The sequence below is a fragment of the Macaca mulatta genome, chromosome 13, assembly GCF_049350105.2.
Source record: "Macaca mulatta isolate MMU2019108-1 chromosome 13, T2T-MMU8v2.0, whole genome shotgun sequence".
NCBI lineage: Eukaryota > Metazoa > Chordata > Mammalia > Primates > Cercopithecidae > Macaca > Macaca mulatta.
In genome coordinates this window covers 54,038,055-54,063,220 of record NC_133418.1, presented here as the reverse complement: position 1 = coordinate 54,063,220, position 25,166 = coordinate 54,038,055, and the positions used below count along the sequence as shown (strand labels likewise).

General features: G+C 45.0%; 1 protein-coding gene across 1 annotated transcript in view; it reads right to left on the bottom strand.

Moving 5' to 3' along the window:
- Window positions 1–14,180: 14,180 nt before the first annotated feature.
- ADD2 (adducin 2) overlaps window positions 14,181–25,166 on the bottom strand; it is a 106,955-nt gene continuing 95,969 nt past the window's right edge. Inside the window, 2 exon segments of the mRNA NM_001266617.1 lie at window positions 14,181–15,841; window positions 24,966–25,094. Coding sequence (NP_001253546.1) covers window positions 15,531–15,841; window positions 24,966–25,094 — 440 coding nt within the window. The 3' untranslated portion in view covers window positions 14,181–15,530.

The window sequence follows — 25,166 nt, the reverse complement described above, 5'->3', positions numbered from 1 at the left end:
GATCATGTTGTAACTATCCCATGGCCATTTAAAAGGAATGTGCATTCTGCCTAAAGGATATATATGTGTCTATTAAATCAAGATGTTTTTATTGTTACATTCTTCAAATCCTCTATATTCATATATAAATTCAGGCATATTAAAATATACGAATATATAGTCTAAATTCACATACACAGTCTATATTCATGTATGTATATATTTCTTGTGTCAATTATGAACAGGCAGAGAGACATGTTAAAATCTCCTGGCTATAATTGTTATTTGTCTATTTTCCTTCATACACTGCTACGGTTTGAATATCCCCTCCAAAACCCATGTTGAAATTTAATTGCCATTGTAACAGTACTGAGAGGTGGAATCTTTAAGAGATAATTAGGCCATGAGGACTCCATTGTCTCGAATGGATTAGTGCTGCTATCATGGGAATAGTTTCGCTATAAAAGGGTGAAGAAAGACCTCCTTTTCTTTCTCACCCTCTCTTGCCCTTCTGTCTTCTGCCATGGGATGATGCAGAAAGAAGACTTCACCAAATGCTGGTGCCTTGATCTTGGACTTCCCAGCTTCCAGACGTGAGAGAAATAAATCTGTGTTCATTATAAATGACCCAGTCTCATGTAATCTGTTTAGCAGAAAAAACAGACTAAGAGTCCCCCAGCTGTTTTTGCTTTAGACATTTAAATACATTCCCAAATACGGTGTTACTGTTTGCAGTGTACAGTATGTTACTCAACACACAAAAAAATTTTCTACTGTGATGTCTTCACTGTGGATTGGGCTTTTGTGTAAACCAGGCCCCTAAACCTTTGACCCTGCTATCTGATATATCATATAACATCTCCTGTTCTTCCTTCCGTTACATTTGCTTAATTGTTTCTTTGCACATTCGTTCCTTTATCATTTACATTTCTGCTATTTGATATGTATCTTTTGTACAGCAGACAATGGATTTCATTTTTTGACCCAATCTGAAACCCTCCCTTAAAAATTATAATAGTTTAGTCCATTCATATTTATGCTGAAAACATATATTTAGTCATATTTCTTTTTTTTTTTTTTTTCAAGACGGAGTTTCACTGTTGTGCAATGGCACCACCTTGGCTCACTGCAACCTCCGCCTCCTGGGTTCAAGTGATTTTCCTGCCTCAGCCTCCGGAGTAGCTTGGATTACAGAAGCATGCCACCACACTCGGCTAATTTTGTATTTTTAGTACAGATGGGATTTCATCATGTTGGTGAGGCTGGCCTCTAACTCCTGACCTCAAGTGATCCTCCTGCCTTGGCCTCCCAAAGTGCTGGGATTACAGGCGTGAGCCACCACGCTCGGCCTAGTCATGCTTCTATTTGGTGTTCTGCTTTTCATTTTTAAAATGTTCCCTTGCTTTTCCCCCCTTTTTTCGAACTTTTGGTGTATAAATTAATTTTTAAGAGCTTTATGGAGGTACAGTTGACATGCAATAAATAGCACATGTTTATGTATATCAATGTATATAACAATCTCTGGTATACGTATACATCCATGAAACTATCACCACAGGTAACGCACATCTCCATCACCTCCAAAGGCTTTTGTGTGTCCCTTAGTAATCCTTCTGCCCCACATGACACCCACCCCTGTCATCACTGATCTATTTTCTGTCACTCTAGATTAGTCTACATTTTCTAGGATTTTATGTAAATGGAACCATACAGTATACATTTTCTTTGGCTTCTTTCTCTGAGCATTATTATTTTGAGATTCACCTATATTGTAGCATGCATCAAGAATGTATTCCTTCTATTATGGAGTGTTATTCCAATATACAGGTATATCACAGTTGATTCACCAGTTGATGGGAATTTGAGTCGCTTCAAGTTTTTAGTTATTACAAATGAAACTGCTATGAACATTTGTGCACAAGTCTTTGTATGAACATATGCTTTTATTTCCCTTGGGTAAACACCTACAAGTGGAATGGCTAGATCATTTAGTAGATATAGGCTTAATTTTTTTTAAGAAACTAGTAAACTGTTTTTCAAAGTTGTACTGCCTACGTTACCAACAGCAGTGTATGAGACTTCCAGTTTCCCCACATCCTTGCCAACACTTAGTATAGTCTTTGCTCTTAAGTTTAGCCATTTTAATGGGTGGGTAGTGGTATCCCATGTGGCTTTCATTTTCATTTGATAATCCTTTCATGTTCTTATTTGCTATTCATCTGTCTTTTTTAGTAAAGTGTATATTAAAATCTTTTGCCATTTTAATTGGGTTTTTATTGTGATATAATTGAGTATCCCCTGTTCAGAGTTTATTATACATTCTGGATACAAGTTATTTCTCAGATATATGCTTTGCAAATATTTTCTCCCAGTATGAAATATTCAGCCCAAAATATTAATAGTGCTGAGTATGAAAAACTTCGCTGTAACTGTTTTATAATTTTACTGACAATTTTAGGGTTTATAAGATTTATATCTTTAACTTATCACAACATACCTTCACCTTCAACTGACATTACTTCATATATAGCAGAACATTGCAGTAATACACTTCAATTTCCCTCTCCCAATATTTATACTATTGTTGTCAGACATTTTGTTTTTACAAGTTATAAACCCCATGCATGCCACAGTGTAATTTTTGTTTATACAGTCAGTTGTTCTTTAAATAAATTTAGAGTGGGCATGGTGGCTCACACCTGTAACCCCCACACTTTGGGAGGCCAAGATGGGAGGATCACTTGAGCCCAGGAGTTCAAAACCATCTTGGGCAACATATGGGATGCTGTCTTTACAAAAAAAAAAATACAAAACTTAGCCAGGTACAGTGGTGTGCACCTGTAGTCCCATCTACTTAGGAGGCTGAGGTGGAAGAATCGCTTGAGCCCAGGAGGTTGAGGCTGCGGTAAGCCATGATGGTGCCACTGCATTCCAGCCTGGGCAACAGAGTAAGACTCTGTCAAAAAAAAAAAGAAAAAAGAAAGAAGAAAGAAAGAAAAGAAAAGAAAAGAAAAGAAAAAAAGGAGAGAGAGAGAAATGTAAATAGCCTCCCAAATCTTACATCTTTCCTCCTGTAGTTACCATTTCTGATGTTCTTCCTCCTTGGTGCGGATTCACATTTCCATTGAATATTTTCCTTCTACATGAAGAACATTAAGATTTCTTGAAGGTGCTTCTTCTGATGATGGATTTTTTTTTCAGCTTTTATAAATCTTAAAAAGTATTTCATCTTCACTTTTTTGTTGTTAAAAGCCCAGCCGTGTAATCGTCTTCACTTTTGAAAGAGATTTGTACTGGACATGGAATTCTACATTGACAGTTTCTTTGTTCAGTACTTTAAAGGTGTCATTCTATTGTCTTCTCACTTGCAGTGTTTCTGAGAAGAAATCTGCTTTTATCTTCGTATTTGTTCCTCTGCGCATAGTTTTTTTCTTTTGATTGCTCTTAACATTTTCTCATTATCACCCGTTTTGAGCAATTTGTTAATGACGTGCCTTGGTGTGATTATCTTCATGTTTCTTGTGCTTGGGTTCATTGAGCTTCCTGGATCTGTAGGTTTATAGTTTTAATGAAATTTGGGGAAATGTTGGCCATTGTTTCTTCAATTTGTTTCTCTGCCTTCTTCTCTCTTTCAGAAACTGAAAACACACATATATTATGTGGCTTGAAATTGTCCAAGAACTCACTGATGCTCTGTTAATTTTTAAAAATTCTCTTTCTCTGTGTTTCATTTTGGATAGTTTGTATGGCTATGTCTTCAAGTTCACTAACCTTTTCTTCTGCAATGTCTAATCTGCTGTTAATCCCATTGAGTGTATTTTTCATCTCACATATTGTAGTTTTCATCTCCAGAAGTTTGTGTTTTTTGAATATCTTCCATGTCTCTACTTAACTTTTTGAACATATGGAACGTAGCTATAATAATACATCTGCCAAATCCAACATCTGAATTAGTTTTAGGTCAGCTTTGATTAATACATATTTTGTCTTCATTATTAGTCACGTTTTCCTGTCTCTTTGCAAGTCTGGTAATTTCTTATTAGATACCAAATGTACATTCTTCTTGTTGGGTGCTACATATTTCTGTACTCTTGTCAATAATCTTGACCTTAGTTCTGGCATGCAATTATTTAGAAACAGTTTGATCCTGTCAGGTCTTGTGTTTAAGATTTGCTAGACAGGACCAGAGCAGTCTTTATTCTAGTGCTAATTATTTCCCACTACTGAGGCAAGACTGATTCTCTCAAGTGTACTCCATCCAATGACCCATGAATCATGAAGTTTTTCAGTCAGCCTGGAAGGGACAGACACTATTCCTGACCCCCACGTTGGTACTGGGCACTGTTACTTCTAATCCTTTGGGTAGGCTGTTTTGTTTTGTTTTGGTTTTCAGTCTTGGGTAGTTTCCTCACATACATATACTGATTGGTATTCATCTGAACCCTCAGAGGGGCACATCTGCATCTATGTACAGTCTCTCCTTTCTGCTACCCTATCCCGCAAACTCTAGCTAGCTTGTTCTCCCAGGACCCTCAGCTCCATCTCCTTAACTGAGTTTGCCAGGCTCTGCCTGGATTCACCTTTCCTGTGCCATGGCCTAGAAATTCTGTTAAGGCAGTAAGCTGGGACAATCATAGATAGGGGTCACTTCATGGATTTTTCAACTCTCCAGCATCATTGTTCTTTACTACTAGATGTGAAGTGGTTTGAAGACCATTGTTTCATATATTTTATTCATTTTTTGGTTATTGTAGGCAGGATGGTAAATTTAGTCCATTACTCTATCTTAGCTGAATTCCTATTGTTATTTTTCTCTTTAGTGATTTGGAAGATATAGAACCTTTTAATAAAGATTATCTTTTAAATTCTTATAAACCATCTCTAATGTTTATGCCTCCTCAAATTCCTATGTTGAAATCCTAATCCCCAATGTGATTGAATTAGGAGGTGGGACCTCCTAATTTGGGAGGAAGTTAAATTATGAGCATGGAGCCCTCATGAATGGGATTTGTGCCTTACAAAACATGGTGAGAACTCTCTCACTATCATTCCACTATGTGGAGATACAAGGAGAAACCGGTAATCTACAGCCTGGAAAATGACCCTCACCAGAACTCAACCACGCTGACGTCCTGATCTTGGACTTTGAGTCTCCAGAATTATGAAAAATAAATGTTTGGTGTCTGACCAACCCCATCCCTGGCCATTTGTTACAGCAGCCTGAACTAATACAACAGTTTTATATGTAATTGAGCCAATATTCTTCCAACAATTTAAAAAATAATCGGCCGGGTGCGGTGGCTCAAGCCTGTAATCCCAGCACTTTGGGAGGCCGAGACGGGCGGATCACGAGGTCAGGAGATCGAGACCATCCTGGCTAACACGGTGAAACCCTGTCTCTACTAAAAAATACAAAAAACTAGCCGGGCGAGGTGGCGGGCGCCTGTAGTCCCAGTTACTCGGGAGGCTGAGGCAGGAGAATGGCGTAAACCCGGGAGGCGGAGCTTGCAGTGAGCTGAGATCCGGCCACTGCACTCCAGCCTGGGCAACAGAGCAAGACTCTGTCTCCAAAAATAAATAAATAAATAAATAAATAAATAAATAAATAAATAATCCATTAAATCTCTTTTGTCAATAACAAGAAACTTAGCATGTTTAACTCACTGCTGCTCCAAATTATTGTTTATAATATACATATATTCTAATAACTACTTTTTAAACATTTGCATTGAGTTGGTTAAATTAATGAAAAATTAGACTTAGCAATACATTTATTTGGTTTCATTGCTTGCTACCTTATTCTAGTCACATGTCTTTCTCCTTCTTGAGTGATTCACTTATATACATTTTCCAATCCACTGGACACATGATTGTCTAATTTTTTTCAAGGGGTGGGCTTGGGATCCTTCCATGTTTAGACATGTCTTTATGTTCTCATCTATGATAAATAACATTCAACCTGCTATTGATGGTTTATGCCTCGTGTTTACATATGGCAGTGTTTTTCATCACTAACAAAAGAGGTTTCTTGACTTAAAGTGCTCCCTTTTCATAACTGACTGATCTTTTTGATAAATGGTATATTAATAGAGATTTCCTTAACCCTTCTCCTGCTTCTTGCAGTAACTCAGTGGCATTGAGGACAATGTGTTCTACTTTCTCAGCTTGGTCTTCTTTTAAGCTACTAAATTGTGATGTGATTTTTCTCCATGCTTACTCTTAACACAATGAGATCCCTATCCAGATTAGAGTTGGCTCCTGTCAGAGATGTGCATCCCCCTGTGCAAAGGCACAAATGAAGAGAAAAGGAACATTTTCTATTTCTTACGGTTACATTTTGCCAGATTTGAGATCTAGCTATCTGGGTGGCAGTGGTGGAAACCACAATAACTTGGCTGAAAGTTTCTTTTTTCATGTTTATCCAGGTAGCCGGGATTAGGGGGGCCACAGCGCCCTTCCTTGATCCTATGTGGATTCTGGTGCTTCACATCGCTGACTCTTCCTCACTTCCTCATTACTTAGATCTTGCAAACAGGGTCTGGCAGTGTGAACCCCAGCACTCTGCTCACTGTTCTTGAAACCAGAAGGGGCCTCCACCACACTTTCCTCATGGTCTCTCTGCCAGTCTCACTGCTCCCTCCAAGTAGGAGCTGCCTCAGCTATGGGTCCTTCCCACTTCTTCTCCAGCCCGACTTTCCTTTCACATGTAGTGACTTGTGGGTTTCACTTCCTGCAGTTTCCGTTACCTGTGGCCAACCGGGGTCCAAGAAAATTAAATGGAAAATTCCAGAAATAAACAATTCATAAGCTTTTGTTGTTGTTGTTGTTTTTGAGATGGAGTCTTACTCTGTCACGCAGGCTGGAGTGCAGTGGCACAATCTTAGTTCACGACAACCTCTGCCTTCCAGGTTCAAGCAATTCTCCTGCCTCAGCCTCCTGAGTAACCTCCCAAGACTACAGGCACCCACCACCACACCTGGTTAATTTTTGTATTTTTAGTAGAGATGGGGTTTCACCATATTGGTCAGGCTGGTTTTGAACTCCTGACCTCAGGTGATCCACTCGCCTCGGCCTCCCAAAGTGCTGGGATTACAGGCGTGAGCCACCACGCCTTAAATTGCGTGTTTGTTCTGAGTAGTGTGTTGCAATCTCTCATCATCCCACTTTGTTCAGTGTTATCCACCTGGGGCATGAATAACCCTTTGTCAGTGTATTCACGCTGTCTACACTACCTGCCCATTAGTCACTCAGTAGCCGTCTTGGTTATCAGATTGGCTGTAACAGTATCACCATGCTTGTGTTCAAGTAATGCTTATTGTACTTTTATTACAGAACATTGTTATAATTGTTCTAATTTATTATTATTGTGACTCTCTTACTGTTCCTAATTCATAAATTTTCTCAGAGGTATATATGTATAGGAAAAATCATAGTGTGTATAGGGGTCAGTGCTATTTAAGGTTTCAGGCACCCACGGGGGGGGGTCTTGGAAAGTATCCCAAGCAGATATGGGGGGACTGCTGTATATGAGCTGGAGAAATTTCTTAATGTTTCTGGCAGATAGAGGGCACTCTGCTCCTATGTTTGTTTCCCTTTAGTCATAGTGCAAACTTAGAGTTCAGCTTGTGGGTTTGCGTGAACGGCGCGATCTCAGCTCACCGCAACCTCCGCCTCCTGGGTTCAAGCAATTCTCCTGCCTCAGCCTCCCAAGTAGCTGGGATTACAGGCACCCATCACCACACCCGGCTAATTTTGTATTTTAAATAGAGACGAGGTTTCTCCATGTTGGTCACGCTGGTCTTGGCGTGACAATCTTAACCTGTAGCAAGCTTTATAAAGTGGTGTCAGCAGATTGACTATTGTCCTTGACCTGATCAATGCACACAGCTGTGACAGCACAGAGAAGTCTTGTTTCTTACAGGTGGATTCCTGGGTGACTGCAGCAAGGGAGAAACTGATGGCTTGGGGGCACCCGAGGGGCTGGGTTCCTTGTTTCCAAGTTTACAGGAGCCTTGGAAACTTCAGGATACCTGGATGCAAGAGGAGGAAGAGGAGCTCTACCCTTGGATACAGGCAGTCTGGAAAGCAGACCTGCCCAGAACAGTGGGCCTCAGAGTGCTGGCGGGGACTGCTCTTGGGCTCAGGGCACCCGGCAGTGAGCAGCGGTGGAAACAGCCAGGGCCTGGTTACCTAGAAGACTTTAGCTGAACTTGAGCTTCACCACATATTAACCTGTGGCCAAGAAAAGTCTCCTTAATTCATCTGTAAAGTAAGTAGTAATAACAGAATCACCCTCTGGGTTTTATGGGGGTTCAGTGGGGTGCGATGCATGAGATACTTAAACAGCACCTGCCACGTATGTGTGGATGCTCAAGGAATACTGAGCTCCTGAAGTAGTTTTTGAATAAAGAGGAGCCAAATGCTCTCTTTCCTCTTTTCTCTCTTCCTTTCTCCCCACCTAGTCTCTGTATTCCCCTTTCACCCCTTGGGGTGACTTCTTAGCCCTCTCCAAGACTCTCACTCTGGTTCAACACCCTTTTCCATTCCAGCCTATAGATCTGCCACTGCTGCTGCCCTGCAGGGCCATCCACATGTATGTTTGTGCAATGCTCCTCCCCTATCCTAACCCACCTAAACTTAACTTCCTCCACAGACCTGTTTCAAATTCACATGGCCTTTTCCTTTTCAGGGGAGTCTAGTATTTTATAACCACCCTTCCCAAATCAGAATACAAGTAGACACATGTTCAGCTTTCCACGTGTGAGAAATGGCCTCAAGGGTACAATTTTCTTGCACGGTCCATGTTTCCACAGGGCCCCCTTTCTGACTTCTCCCCTGGAAGCCAGGAGAGCTGAGGAGCCGACAGAGATGGGGCACACACACTGGGAAGCCAAGCACATTAGATTTACTCGGGTCATATCTGCAGGTGAGGTAACAGCACACACATACAGAAATTCACGGGCAGAGATGCCACCCCAGCATCACCGTCAGACACCAAAGCAGCAGGAGGGCTCAGGAAGTGGCTTTGGAAAGTTCTCGTGAAAAATCAAAGGGCAGCTTTGGTGCTCAGAGATTCAAACAGAAAACTATACAAAACCAACCCTTAAATATATATATATTATATGTGTATATATATAAAATTGCAAAATAAAAGCCCAAGAAACTAACCATCAATCTGCACGTCAGTGGCTCAAAAAGTGTTAGCATAGAGAAAGGCAAAACCATTTGTGGGGGTGATGCATACTCCAGGGGGACGGCATTTCAGTAGCAGAAAGAGTATTTACATGGAACCCCTATTTGAAACCTCACAATACTAGGAAAAGCTAAACACAGACAATGTATGTACAAGGGAAGACAGTAAGTAGTACTCTTGCGTGACGATTGTCAGACACAGACATTTCACTGAAACCATCCATAGCTTTAGAGAACACTGCACTCTATCTAGACTGGGTTCCTGCTAGCCTAGACCCCAGCCAGGCAATCTCAGGCTCTGGAACGTATATTCTCCCCCACTTGGCCTCTTCCCAGAGAGGGCAAACACTCTGGGTTGCAGCATAAATTGCAGGAATTTAAAGGTGGAGCAGTCCTCGGGTATCAATCAATCACCCACAAAGCAGGACCAACAGGTGTGAGGTGGAGTGGAAGTGTGGGGGTGGGGTTCCCTGAAATATATTCCCATTTTATAATGTGTTTTAAGTGTGGCCCCTCTGCCCTTGGTCCAATTGCCATCCTCCTTCTGATTCACTTTAAAAGGGGAGATCTGGCCTTTGGGTTTTTAAACATTATATAGGATAATTTGCTGGGGGAGAGAAGAGTTTAGGATCTTTCTACAGTTATTCTCCCACCACTCCCCAAACTCTTACATTTTCTTTAAACTACCTAGAGATAAGTAATTTGCCAATCACAGCTGGCCTCAGTTCGGGACACAGTGGGTGAGGAGAGGAGCCCAGGACCTGACTCTATTAGAAAACCGCCAGTGCTTTCTCACACTGAGCCTCGGACTCCAGCTCTGCATGAACCCCTCCCCTGCATCAGTAGTGATCATTTCTCCCCCATCTTCAGGCCACAATTTCCCGTAGCAATGATGCAGCTTTTGAAAAATCTAGAAGGTAAGCGGCACCAAATATCAATATAGCCAAACCTAATTATCACCTAAGAATGAACCAGTGCGGCCCATTGTTTCTGTGTATATAAGAACACTTCCAACTGGAGATTCTTCCTGATTGTTCCTAAGACGAAACGCCTACATTCTCAAGGGAACTGTCTCTATAAAAATGATGAAAGGTGTTCTCCACTAAAGGACACCCCACTGAAGTCCCCACACTTCTTCCCGGTGAGTGTGGCTGCTCATTGTGAGAGGTAAAGGGATGTTGGGCATGCCTTGGTAACCGAGCTGTGTGTGGCCTCTCATTTATGACAGAAAGTGTGCCACATCTGAATAGGTTAGTGAGACACGGCTTCCGGAAGTAATTACACTCTGTGTATGCTTTCTTATATTATGCTGCAAGTGGAAATGTGCACAGATAACTAATGTGCACATTTCATGAGTTTAGAGTCACTTACAGGCCTCTTACTTCTTGCATTAAACTATCCCTTTCAGAACAGATGTGAAACAGATGATAGGCTGCCCCATTGGCTTTCAAATTGTAGGGTGCCCTGTCCTTTCTGTGGGAGTGGAGAACTTAAATTGAGCCTCTCCCTCATTTCTTCTCAGACTTTTTGAGTGCTAAGATCTTAGAGAGTTCAACTGAGCTCAAGTGATGAGAGAGAATGTAAAAAGACCTGTTTCCTCTACACTCAGAGTCAACTGCAACTGTGCCAACCAACTCTAGAGTTTCTGCTGACCCGCATGTGTAAAATGAGTAAGGGGCAAATGTTCTCTCATTTGTTCAGCAGTCAAGAACTGATTACCCTTGTTCCAAAACTAGAACATAAAATTCATACATAAGAAAAAACATGTTAGCCAGCATGGTGGCTCACACCTGTAATCCCAGCACTTTGGGAGGCCGAGGCAGGTAGATCACCTGAGGTCAGGAGTTCAAGACCAGCCTGGCCAACATGGTGAAACCCCGTCTCTACCAAAAACACAAAAATCAGCTGGGTGTGGTGGCAGGCGCCTGTAATCCCAGCTACTCGGGAGGCTGAGACAGGAGAATTGCTTGAAAAACTGGGAGGCAGAGGTTGCAGTGAGCTGAGACTGCACTATTGCACTCCAGCCTGGGCAACAAACAGCAAAGCTCCGTCTCAAAAAAAAAAAAAAAAAAAACAACAAAACAAACAAACAAACAAAAAAACCAAGAAAAAACATGTCATTCAGACCTATGGGTAAGGCTGTGTGTCTATCCTACACATACCTTCACGGAAAAATTGAAAATTATTTTTAGACTTTCAGAGGCTAATCATGCTGTTGGGGAAATGGTTCTTTCAAATCCATGGCAATCAAAGAAGTGGATTTATAGCATTTTCCCCCACACTGGCAGTAGCCCTGCTACAACAATGCCAAACATCTGAATGACTGTCTTGCCATGTCACCATAAGCAAGTGACAGTGTCATCCACAGGGAATGGGATTCAAGTTCAGTCTACATGCACCAGTGGCAGAGCACAGTGCTTTACAGTGGGGTTCTTACTATAAGAACTTACTGCTCTTCATCCAATTTCCCCCAAGTCCTTTAAAAAGAACTTATCTGTTCACAGAGGAAGAACCCTGTTTTAGTTATAGGAGAGTTGAGGGGGGTCAACTGGCCAAAGTAGGACAGTTACTTGGATCGCATGCAGGCCAGGAGGCTCTTAGGGAGTTCAGATCTGGGCTAGAAGGTGTCTCTTTCTGCCATTTGGGGGGGAAGGTCACATGGTATGGATGGCTCTCCCATGCCACTGTTGGGTGCAGCCAACACTGTGCAGGGAGTCATTGGAGGCAAGCCTGTCTCTGTGAAACCACTAATCCTTCTTGTCCTCTCTCCTCCTGCCTGCCTTCCGATGGAAATAAGCTCAGAAACTTCTCCACTTCCCAGCTCAGCCAGCCACAGAGCAGCACACTGGTTCAAATGTTACCCTTCCCTCTGGCATATCCAGGCACAGTGGCTCAACCAGACATGAACCTACTGCCCGCCAAATCTGAGTTCTTGAATACACATTTTCTCCAGTCAGATATTGGTCAAAGTTTTCAGCCAACTCTTATCCAGAGCTGAAGAAAATGGCCTTTCCTTTCTAATAGCCTGTAGATTTGTTTGGACCACATGTCTGTTTCTGTAGCATTTGGTGCATGTCCTCAAGCCTGGAGCTAAGTGTGCCACATTCTACGCAAGGGAAGAAACGGCAGGATGGCTGGACACTTCTCCCAGCAATTCTGCACTAAGACAAAATAAAACTGGAAACATAAGCTCTTTGAATGCTCCCCTCTCCTTGTTGAAAATCTCTCTTAAGGTGTTTTATCCAAAGATTTTTATGGAAATAAATTTTGTGTTGGAAACTTACTATTTGCTGTAGAGGAAACATTGTGTAAAGCAGGCCATCAACTATGTTTTACTATTGACATTTCAAAAAGGTCTCATAGCTCCCATGCCACCATCCCATGCCCATCCAGTCCACAGTCTCCATTCAGCCACCAAAGGGATTTTCCTAAAATGCAATTCTGATGCTGACTCTATCCTGATTTAAAGGCTTCAGGGGCTCCAAACCCCTTACATGACAAGTCTAACTCCTCCACACTTCCTACCAGTTTCCTTAGGATTCAGCCCTGCCTACCTGTGAAGGGACCCCTCAACCCCCGAGCTTCCACGTCATGCTCTGGCAATGCCACATTGCTCAGTGGAACCCATCATGGCATTTCATGCATCCACACCTTTGCACACATTCTTCCCTCATCGTGGCATGCCCTGCCAACCCTTTCATTCTACTGGAAAATTTCTCTTTGTTTTAAAACCCTAACAGCCATTGCTTCTCTCAGGGTTTATCTGGTCCCCAAGATAGTTAATTGTTGCTTCCTTATGCCACCTTGGTACCCTTGCCTGTTTTGCAATTTGTCTATACATCTCCTATGCTCATGAACTTCTTGAGGGCAGGAACTATGCCTATCCTCATGCCTGGCCCTTGGCTTGACCCAAGCTCAATGCATGTTTTTGGAATGCATGAGGAATGAACCAACTGATAGGTTTCATCTATCAACAGAAAGTGGGCCATGGCATAAATTCCAAAAATAATGCTGCAGCAAGACTCCATCCAACATTTTCACTAAGTGAGGCCTCATTGTCAAGGGAATAAAGAGAGTGTGTTGAATGCAGAAGCAATCAACATCACTCCTGAAGTACAACTCGCACACGAACTGCTGCATCAGAGGTCGTGTTCACCATTCTCACAACATTGTTTGCCACTTATTATTCTAGTCATAATGATGGCTCTCTTTCAATGTCAGCATAATGCCTGGTGCTCGGTGGATCCTTAACAAATGCCACGAGAGGATAAATGAATGTGAAATATACTTTTTAAAAGAAGGCATCAAGGGATTGGCTTTTAAAGGCATTGCCCATATGACAGATTTTTCTGAGGCATCAGTGGGTTGTCCCTCCTAAAATCTGACCCAATCAGGAAGTAGAACACAGATGGAGCCTGGGGTAGCAGTTAGGAATCTGCACTAGAGAGACACAGTGTCGGGTTTACCTTGGTACTAGGTCAGTTTCCTTCCTTCTCAAGAAATAGCCAACTATGGATGGTATTTCCTGCCCCAACCAAAAGACTCTTGCCTATCCTTTGTCAGAGGCACACAGTAGCATCACCACAGTCCACATTGACCAGGAACTTCAAGTGCACTGATGACGATGAGCAGAGGGAGTTCCCTACCTTTGCTTCAAGTACTAACATTATGCAATGGAGACCAGTCATAGAGACAAGTCCTGGATGAAAACCACCTCCCCCGAGGATGAAAGTTGTCTGGTCACCATAGCTGTTAAGAGCAAAGGCTCTGGACTCAGATTGACCTGGATTCAAATCCAGAATCCAGATCTTTCTAGCCAAGTCAGCTGGGACAAGTCAATGATCTTTTTAGGGGGTCAATTTCCTCACCCACAAAATGGGAATGATCTTACCCACCTCAAAGGATTACTGTGAGGGTTAAAGGATGTAATGTATGTGAAGCCTGCACAGTGTCTATAGATAGTAAGTGCTCAAAAGTGGGAAACTATGATTAAGAACTTTCAAAAATATTTTCACAATAGTCAGATGAAAAGGAAAAATATTCTTTCAAGACACTGTGCTTTTAAGAGAATGGATTGTCTAATTTTTAGGAGCCAACAATGCTCATTAATCAATGCCCCACAGAAGAACATGAGAAGACAGTGGTGGCATTTAAAACGATAACTGTGGCCATTACCAGGCCCCAGGATGGACAGAAAGGGACAGGGACAGGGACACCCAGCATTTCTCTGAGAGCTGGTGTAAGAGGATTAATCCTGAAGGGCTCATTTCTGATTCTCCTCTGCTGGACCTAGAGTGACTCAGAGTTGGAACCTCAGAGGGTGCAAATCAAGGTGCCAAGAGTAAGATGCCAGTTTCGGTCTGTAAGCAAGTGTTTCTGGGGGTGAGGGAAGGTCAGGGGACACCTTACTGCTGGACAGGAGTGAGGCAGGTACAGTGCATTGCTCCAGGTGTCATGCAAAGCTAGAAAGTCATAGCATTCCCTCTGTTGTTTTGATCCTCCTTATACAACCCAAAGCCAACAGAGGATTTCAACTTCCCCAAATTTCTACCCTGAGCATTAAACAACTTTTTCCTATGCTAAATTTGGTTTTAGTTTTGAAGTGCCTGAGACGCACAATACAAAGGGGTCAGGTTCCTGGCCTCTTATGTGGATGAAACCATCCCCAGTCCTCAGCTTACACGGCTTGCCCTTATGCCTGCCACCTCTTACAGCTCTTCCATCCATCATTCAAGAGGTTCCATGAAGAAAGCTCAGGGTTAATGTGTGGGGAAGTACAAGCTAAGCCATCAGCCCTTGGGAACAAAGATTACTTTCTGTTGGAGGGGTCAGTTTGGCTGGTTGCTTTGAGCAGCAGGGCAGGGACCCAAAGTGGAAAAGAGAAGAGATTTTTAAATGTAGAGATAGCTCCATCTGCAGGAGATTGTATTCCTGCGAAGAAATGGACCTTACTCAGGGGAAGCCTCAACCTGTCTGATTTAGTCTGAGCCTGTAAGAGATCATGGCCCATTTCTGGCCTTCTTGCCCTAGGCTCAGATTAGTGGGCAGCATCCAAACAAAGGCGGCCCACAACTAGGCAGTGTTGTGTAGCAGAAGGAGCACTGGACTGGAAGTCAGGAGACCTGAATTCGAGTGCAGGCTCTGCCGCTAACTAGCTGTGTGACCTTTGGCAAGTCACCTGATTTCTCTGGGGCAACGGTAAAACGAAGGGTTGGTCGGGCGATCTCTAAGTTCCCCTTCCGAGTGTGGTCCAGGGTCCTACTCTATCCCTCCTTGGCCCTGTGCTTGCAGGGACAGAGATGGGAGAAGGGAAGGGGAGGAGAGAGAGGAGGCAGGAGGGAGCCCACAAGTGTCGTGAATCAGGACTCCACTTTCTCCTTCTTTTTGCTCTTTTTCAGGAAGGAGGGGGTTCGGAATTTCTTTTTCTTCTTTGAGGGAGACTTGGAAGGTGAGCCTTCTGGGGACATGGGGCCGCTGGTGACCGACTCGGTTTTGTCCTTAGAGGTATCAACATCCGTGTCAGCACTGGTGGTCATCTGGCTCAGGCCTTTGCTGAGGATTTCCTCTGCCGTCTGCTCCTCCTCCCTCCCGTTGACCACCACCCCTTCCGGCTGGGTTGTTTCGGGCTCTGTGGTGGTGGCTTTGCTTGTTTCTGTCTTCTTAGTACCTTCTAGAAAAAGATCAGAAGATATGACCGTAAGACTTCATTCAGGTGACAGCTTCCACCTGGGGCTAACAGAACCATTTCTAGGGAATTCTATAAAGTCAATCCAGAGCGAGGGGAGGGCCAGCCTGATGTTGAGGGATGGCTTCCAGAGACAGATGGAAGGACTGGGTTCTGATCTGCACCCTCTTCCATGTGGCCTGTCCTGGGAACACCCCCTTGCAGGCCGGCAGCTCTGGGCTCTTGTCTATAAATTTAGATGGATATTAATGTCTGAATGTGGCAGGGGGCCCAGCTGGGGTCCAGTTCAGTTTTTGTAGGCAAGAAAGAAGAAACAGACACAGAGGAAGGAGAAGGCGGTAAGGTGTACAGCTTGGTGGAGACATCTACGACTTGTTGTAACCAGTTCAGATTCACCAATAAAAATATGGAAATTACATGTTCTCAAACCCATTTCATTTTCTACACCAGTGAGGAACTCCAAGAAATAAGGAGAATATCTTCCCAGTAGGCAGAGGGAGAGTGGAATTCCTTACATAACATGGACCCCGTATTTCCCAGACATGTTAGTCAAAACGGGAAGACCCCTGGTCAGCCCATTCCAGCAGCCACTGGGGCCCCCAGGTCTTTATTCCACCTGGGAATCTGTTGGGATCGCTGGCATATTCAAGGCCAGAGTTGCTCAGGCCCCAGAAACCAAACCCTCCTTCCACCCTTTCTCCCCCTCCCCACTCTCACTCAACCTTGCTTCCACGCAACCTTTCAGATGCCTGGATGGGGTGAGAGTCAGGGAGATTGTAAAACCACAGACTGAAAAGTAGAAAGCAAGGTAAATATCATCTGATGCCCCTCCTCCCCGCTGTACAGCTAAGAAGGCTGAAGAACACAGTACCATGGTGGGTATACCTCGGCTTACCAACTTCCGGTTCAGTTTCTTCTCACCATGGGAACTGAAAGGAGTGTGTGTGAGTGAGCATGTGTGAGGGTGTGCAAGTGTGTGTGTGAGGGTGTGCAAGTATATGTGTGAGTGAGCGTGTGTGAGGGTGTGCAAGTGTGTTTGTGTGTGTGTGTGAGTGGGCAGGTTGTGTGTGGTGTGTGTGTGTAAGTTTGAGTATGCAAGTGAGTTTGTTTGCCATGAGTGTGTGTGACTGAGCATGAGTGTGTGATGTGTGTGGTGTGAGCATGTGCAAACCAGTGTGTCTGACAGTGAGTGGTATATGAGTGTGGGAGTGAGCGTCTACAAATGTCCTTGTGTGTGCAAGTGTGTGTGAGTACACATGAGCATATGCAAGGGTGTGAATGTGAGTAAGCATGTGACACACCTGTGTGGTGCGTGTGTGATGGGCACATATGAATGCAGTGTGTGTGTGTTGCCACATCACAAGAAGGAACCCGGCATGCTGGGGTGTATGAGATCGTGGGTGATGCGGAAGGTATAGTCAGTGTTACAGAGAGAGTGAGTGAAGGACTCGGTATTAGGAAAAGCCTGGGATCCTAACAGGGGTGAAGTCTGGGGAAGTGCATGGTTATATGGAGGATGGGACAGAGTGGGGTAACTTGAGGACAGTTAGAGTGGACTAGTGAACTACCTGGGCCAGATCTCCCTGTAACAAAGCCTTCGTAACTCCTGACGCTGCTAGGCAAGTCAAAGTGCCCCTCCAGACCACTGTGGAGCACCAGCTCCCTATTGGTACCAAAGACTTTGGCCATTGCTCCCAGTCTTCCCACTGCCCAGCCCATGTCCTGTCATCCTCATCCAGCCTCTTCTCCCGTTCTGCCACGTAATCCTGTGGCCATCACCTGGCAGTACTCTTGAGTGCCATAAACCAGGCTGGACACAACCGTCTCTCTGTCCACTCTCCTATTCCCACTTCGCCTGCTTTTTGCCATATCAAGCTGCCGGTCCCTGGACCTCTCACTGTCATCCCAGCCCGTTCCCCTCTGGAAGGCCCTTCACTCTCCTCTGTGTCCCCAGCCTTCACTCCATATAATGAATCAGCTTGAGTGTTACTTCTTCCTTCAAGTCTGTCCTGATCCTCATTCCCACTTCCAGGTAGTTTATCACTCCTTTCTTTCTGCCTCTGCTTTCTAAACTTCCATCCTAGCAACTTCAAAATGATCACGCATTTTTTTTTTTTTCCCCTGAGACGGAGTCTTGCTCTGTCACCCAGAGCTGGAGTGCAATGGCGGGATCTCAGATCACTGCAATCTCTGCCTCCCAGGTTCAAGCAATTCTCCTGCCTCAGCCTCCCAAGTAGCTGGGATTACAGGCGCCCACCACCACGCCCAGCTAATTTTTGTATTTTTAGTACAGATGGGGTTTTGTCATGTTGGCCAGGATGGTCTCGAGCTCCTGACCTCTTGATCCGCCCACCTCAGCCTCCCAAAGTGCTAGGATTACACGCGTGAGTCACTGCGTCCAGCCCACACTTGTTTTTTATGCCTATCTCCTCCCCCTTCTAAACTGAAATAAATTAGGGCAAAACTGTGTCTAATGACCTATGTTACTAGCTCACAGAAGGCACTAGAAAAGGTCTGTGGAATCCATGAATGGTTGAAGGCATGAGCAAATAAATGAATATGTGGATGGATTTATTTTAACCAAGCTAATAACATCACCTAATCTTTTCTTGTCTATCCCAGCCTGAGCCTTCTAAGCTGAACTGGATCCATTCATGTAAATGAGCACCAGCCTTGAGTGCTAGCCTTTGTCTCCTGTACCTACTGCTCTGGTCTTCCCTCTCATCTTCCTTGGCTCTCCATGGCTCTGCAACTTCAACCTAGACCCTCACTGCAGGGCCTTCACTTGAATGACACATTAGGATGCATTTCTCAAGCTTGACCCTTGGCGCTGTCCTCTGAGATGGTTTGGGCACTTGCCTTCTAGCTCCATGAAGACAACTATGGATAAGAGGGGCTCCCACTTTCTGTCCAAGTGTCATTTCCTGCCTGGTAGCAACAAGTATCCTCGCTCCAATGGCATCCTTCAACCATGCCCCTCATCCGTGTCCCTTTGCCCATACCTGCTCTGCTGTCAACCTAAGCAACAGCCTCAGTCCCTGGTGTGTGTCTAGTTTAGGAGAGCAACACTCAAGGTTCTTCTCACCATGTAGAAAGTGGGGGCGACAGATAGTGCATCTGCCATGATTCAGAGAGGTTCCACATCATGAATTGTTTGAGGAGTCATGACACATGGAAAATGGGGATTAGAGGAGCCAGGTTCCTAACTAAGGTCATTACTCCCTCAACTACAGAGTCAGAGACCACTGGAGGGTTCCACTGGCCAAGAGAAGGGACAGGGCTCCAGAAATCAACATGTGTTAGGCCCCTGGAAAGTACTGAGGACAGGCTCTGATAGCCTAGACCCCTCCTCTGTCAACAGGTTGAAGACCAGGCTGGGAGAGGCCCCAGGAACTAGGGTCAGATGGGAACTCACCTTCTAGCCTCTTCTAAGAAGAACCTCTGACTTTGTCTCCTGAATGGGGGGAACTTGGAGCTCTGGGAATAGGGGATATTCTGGGAGTGAGTAGAGTGGGGCAGAAGTTGGAAAATGGGGGCTGTGTCCAACGATGGTGATTGGAAAGCTGGGGGAGAGACAGGAGGCATTGGGAGAACAGGTGGCAGGAGCAAGACTAGACTCAGAAGTCAGGGCCCACACCCAGACCCTGTGGGTTGGGAGACAAAGGACTAAAAGGCTTCTAGAGGCTGGAAGAGGAAGGGGGCTTCTGTGGGAGGTGCAGAGCTGGTTTGGACACTCTGCCTCTCCAACTTGATTTCTCACTAGCCCACAGCCTCCAACCACTGGCTGTCTCTTGGCCACCAACGAACATGTGGTGGTTAATTTTAATGCGTCAACTTGACTGGCTAAGGGATGCCCACATAGTTGGTAAAATAATATTTCTGGGTGTGTCTGTGAGGGTGCTTCTAGAAGAGATTAGCATGTTTTGGGGGGGCGGATGGAATTTCGCTCAACCTCTGCCTCCTAGGTTCAAGCGATTCTCCTGCCTTAGCCTCCCGAGTAGCTGGGATTACAGGCGCATGCCACCATGCTCAGCAAATTTTTGTATTTTTAGTACAGACAGAGTTTCACCATGTTGGCCAGGCTTATCTCAAACTCCTGACCTCAGGCGATCCATAAGCCTCAGCCTCCCAAAGTGCTGGGATTATAGACATGAGCCACCGCGCCTGTCCAGGATTAGCATTTGAATCAGAAGTCTGAATATAGAAGATCTGCCCTCACCAACATGTTTGGACACCATCCAATCTGTTTAGGGCCCTCTCACATAGAACAAAAAGGTGGAAGAAGGGCAAATTCTCTCTGTTCTTGAGCCGGGACACCCATCTTCTCCTGCCCTCAGGCTTAGAGCTCCTGGTTCTCAGGCCTCAGGCTCAGACTGAGTTACACCACTGGCTGTCCTGTTCTCCAGCTTAGAGACAAAATACTCTTCAGCCTCCACCATCACATGAGGCAATTCCCCTAGGGAGTCTCTTCTTATCCCTCTACATATCCTGTTGGTTCTGTTTCTCTGGAGAAGCCTAATACAGTCCCCTTCCAGGAATGCCAGCTCCCCCAGCTTCCTAGGCACCACCCCTGCACAACCCATTCCACTCCTCTCTGCCGCTCCAAGCATGTCCCTACCCAAGGTCTGGCTCAAGCCACACTGTATCTGGACAGCCTCCCCTGACATTGGACAATGAGCTCGCCTTCCTCTAAACCCACTGCTCATATATTCATTTTACACTTGCATGTGTCATTTATCTTTTTTTCTTTTGAGAGTCTATTCATCACCCAAGTACACTGTTCATGACAGAAACTCTGTCTTTTACTTCTCTGACAATCATCATGCAGCTCAGTGACAACATGTTCAAGCCATGTTTACTGCTGCTGACGTTTGTCAAGTGAGGCCAGATTGAAGGCTCAACAGAGGGTGCCTTGCATCAGCTCAGCAGCTGGGCTCTTCTGTGGCCGTGCACTGCGATAAAGACATGGAGAAGGAATATGGACCTTGCGTAACTGAAGGAGCAAGGCTGCCTTTCCTCCCTGGCCTGCTGACATCTCAGGCTCAAACACATGACCTCTTGCCTCAAGCCCCCCAGCTTTGAGAAGTCTTCTCTTTGCAGCAGAGAAGACACCAGTGGAGGGCCTAGAAACAGGATTTGCTGATGCACTTCTGAACACAAGGTCAATCTGACAGATCCTGACCTATATTCCAAATGCATGGAGAATTGGTCGCTGCCATGTACTGCTTTTATTTCCCTGTTGAAACGGTAGTGCCATACCATTGCATAGAGAGGTCATAGAGAGATTCATTAAAGACCTTGAAAAAAAAAAACATGTTCTATGTTGACACAAAGGCTGAGCACTCATGCAGCAACAGTCAAAAAGGCCCAAAGGTGCTCAAAGAACAGAGCACAAAGGAAGAAGAGCAACAAGCTGAGCTGCCCATGGCTGACCATTGAGCTGGATGCTGGCCATGCAGAGAGGTTTGCAACAGAGTTTCTGTCTGGGTTTAAATTCTCAAACATCAGTGTCTGAAAGAATCACCCAGAGAGCTTGTAAAAATGCAGCTTCCTAGTGTTGTCCTCACAATAAACTGAAACAGAAGGTGGGCCAAGAAATAGATATTTTTAACAAGTCCCCAGGTAATTCTGATACAAAAGGCCCATTGGCCACACATTGAGAAACGTAAGTTTAGAATGTTATGTTTTCTGCGACTTTTACTTACCCCCAAACCTAGAGTACTGCTGATAAAAAAGAAAGTAGAGCTTCTCATAAATGGATGCAGTGGACTCTGTGCCTCCCATCCACTCACCACAGCTGGGATATAAATGTTCCTCTAAGTACTCAAATATACTTTCAGTATCTGGTACAGCTTGTGTGCACATATGACCCTAATGAACTATCCCTCCGGGTATCCACACTGAATCTGGGCTGGCCCTGTGGCTGGCAAAACCAATAGAATGCAGTAGAAGTGCCACAGAGCAGGCCTCAGGCCAAAGACTTAAGAAGGCCTAGCAACTTCTATTTTCACAGTTTTGGGAGCCTTATACCAAACATGTATAAAGTCCAACTACCCTGATGGAAAACATGTAGAGAGGCCGCATGGGTGGGCCCTGAGACCACACAGAGGGAGAGAGAGAGGGAGAGAGAGAGAGACAGACAGAGACAGACAGACAGACAGACACCCAGTCATCTCAGTGTCCCAGCTGAGCCCAGCCTTCTAGCTGCCGCTGCTGAGGTACCAGGCATGTAAGTGCACCATCTTGGAAGTTCCAGCTTAGTCAAGCTCCCTACTGACTGTAGCCCTCCGCGGATATCACATCAATCAGAAATCATCCAGCTAAGCCCCATCAACCCCAGTCAACCCACAAAAGAACCAGTTTCCGTAATACTAGTTCTTATTCTTCACCATGACTTAACCAAATATTATTGCTGCATCACAAACCACCCTAAAACTTAGTGGCTTAAAACATCAAGTGCTGTATTAGCTCTTACAATTTGGAGAACATGGTAGATAAAAAGGACTAACTTACGTAAAGCATGTTACAAAGTACTTTTATATTCAGTAGCTCATTTTATCCTGACAACATGCTGTGGGTTAGGAAAGGCAAAGATTCATGTTATTCCCATCCAGCAGTGTTTTTAAATGACTTCTTTGAGATGGCTACATTAGTTAGTGGCAGAACTGATCATGTGATATCAAATACAGGGCTATTTCTTTGCAGGCATAGCCAGTTGCCCTGAGGGTTCAGCAGAGGATAAGGTGAGCTGGGACAAGGTCCGACAGGAGCTAAAGAGAAGGTTATAGCACAGATGGCCAGATGCAAAGGCTCTCTTTGATGGCGAGCCTTCAAAGAGGCTGATGGGGTAGGAATCAGGTAGACAGATGAGGAGTGACACTGAAGTGACTCAGCATAAGAGGATTTGAGGTCATGGTAGCAAATGGTTGGAAAAAGCCATCCCCGATCTGATGGGTGGGCTAGATGTGAAACAGCAGAGACTTGCATGGCAGGTCAGCTCTGTCTGCCTAGGAGCTGGGCAAGCCTGTGAGCAGCCCGGCCAAGGCTTCGCACCAGGCTCCCCACCCAACTACAGCTTGTGTCCTCGTCATGCAGGGTCTGCTCCAAGGTGCCATGCTCCCTAGCTCTGTCTGTTACAGGAAGTGGGTTATGGGAAGTGTCTTCAAGACAACTCTTCTAACTACTCAACAGTGGGCCCCTCCAGGGGAAGAATGAAAAATCCTGCTATAGGGTGTAAAATGTCAGGCAGTGGGTAAACAGCTATCCCACCCACTGCACGCCCCTCCTGGCCCTTGTCCCACTCCTCCATGAGCCTCCTCTCCAGCCCTGGATTTCCTTCCTGCGGCTGGAACACATGTCCTAAAGACCCTAGCAGACCAGGCCCTCTATGCATCCTTATAACGCAGTTCAGGCTCTAGCCCAAAACCTAGATGAGGCAACAGGCTCCTTCAAGGTGCCCGTGCATTAGGAAGAGTGGGCGCCTGACAGCCATAAGCACTCTACCGCCGGGAGTGCCTGCGAGCTGGCCCTACTGCCTGCAAACTCTTGGGAGCTTATTGCTTCTGGGCGTGTGTGCCTGTGTGTTTGTGTATGTGTGTGGCCTATGTGTGTATATCCACATCTCCCATAGAGAAGCCTAATCCATGCATAGTGCATGTGGAATTGGCCATGAATTTTACAGCCAGGAAACTTCCCAAAGGCAGAGTTGTGAGTCGCAAAAGAAAAACATGGGGAGAAATCTATTTCTTTTGGAAAAAAAAAAAAAAAAATCCTCCCTCCCCCATTGCAAGGGTTGCGGTGAGTTAGTAAACAGCCTGTCTATACTTACTACAGAGACAAGTATTCAGAATCGGAGGAAACTCCTTTGATGAAGGCACAAATGGGAAGAGAAAGGAAGACATTGTGGAGACAGGTTGACAACACCACGGTGAGACACAATGAACACAACAGTTGGGGGACATCCGCTTGGGCTCTGGCCTCAAGCAGATGGGTTTCCTCTGGCAACGCTGCACATGAGGCAGTAGTTTGCTTGTGGAGGGAGCTCAGGGTTGGGGATTCTACTGGAATCCACATGTGTGGCCGTTCTACCCCAGAGGGAGAAGATTCCAATAGGCCACCATATTGCTGCTCTCTGGAGAGTAGGACGGCTCTGTCTGGTGGGGGTGTCCAGGGGACCTGGGATGGAGTGTTCATGCCCTGGAGTGATTCCAGGAGCTCAGTAAAGATACTTTTACGATTTAGGTGGCCAGGAACTATAATTCTTATCCACTTTATGTATATTATTAACCATAACCATAATAGCATCTTAAATTATTTAAGTCCTGCTTTTACTCTTTCAAAGTATGTTTTCACCTACATTTCCCTTATACATGTATGAAAAGGGAATATATTAGGAGCCCCATCTGACAGTCAACGAAACTGAGGCACAGAGATGCTATCTGATTTGCTAAAATTAGCAGTTATTACTAGTTAGCAGTTCAGTTGGGCCTAGAACTCAGTTCTTTAAGCTAGTATCTCTCTACTGAAGCTGTTTTCAACCTGGACCACACTTTAGAGATGTGAAAACTCCAGGCTGTACTCCTCAATCCACCTGACTGAAGACTTATTCTGAGTTTTCCTTAACTCAGAAAAGCTGGGAGTGGGATCAAGCCTGTTAAAGCTCCCCAGGTGATTCCAATGTACCGCTAAGGTTGAGTATGACATCATTACCCTCACCTGGGAAATTCAGCCTCTCAGGCCACCTCCCAGACTTAATGAGCGGAATCTTCAGTTTCACAAGATCCCCACACGGTCCCCATACACGTTAAAGTCTGAGAAAGGGGCTAGTGCATCTGGAAAGGCCTAACAGCCCCAGCCAGGTCTGAGTTGAGGCAAGGAGCCAGGGGCCACTTATTCTTCATTGCTTACACTGGGTTTAAGCTGCAAGGTGCAGTGTTACAGCTTGTGAGTGAAACAACGTGAAACTCGATAACCCCTATTTCTGATTCCCTAGAAATAGCAGAGAGGAAAGATTTTCAGATTAGGAGCAACACGGGTGGAAGGCAGGGCACCTTCCCAGCCTGCAGATGCACCCCTCTCCCTCCCTCCCAGCCTGCTCAGCTGGACTCACCCTCTAAAGACTTGGAAGGAGAGACTAAAGGGCTTTTCGTCTCTGCCTCCTTCGCTGGGCTCTGCACCGGAGAAGCAGGTGCAGACTTTGCAGGTGAGCCAGGCTCTTCTGGGGCAGTTTCTTTCTCTCCTGAAAAAAACAGAAAACCACCTCAGGATAGAGGTCAAATAGAGAAGAGATAATCAAGGAAATAAAGCCTTC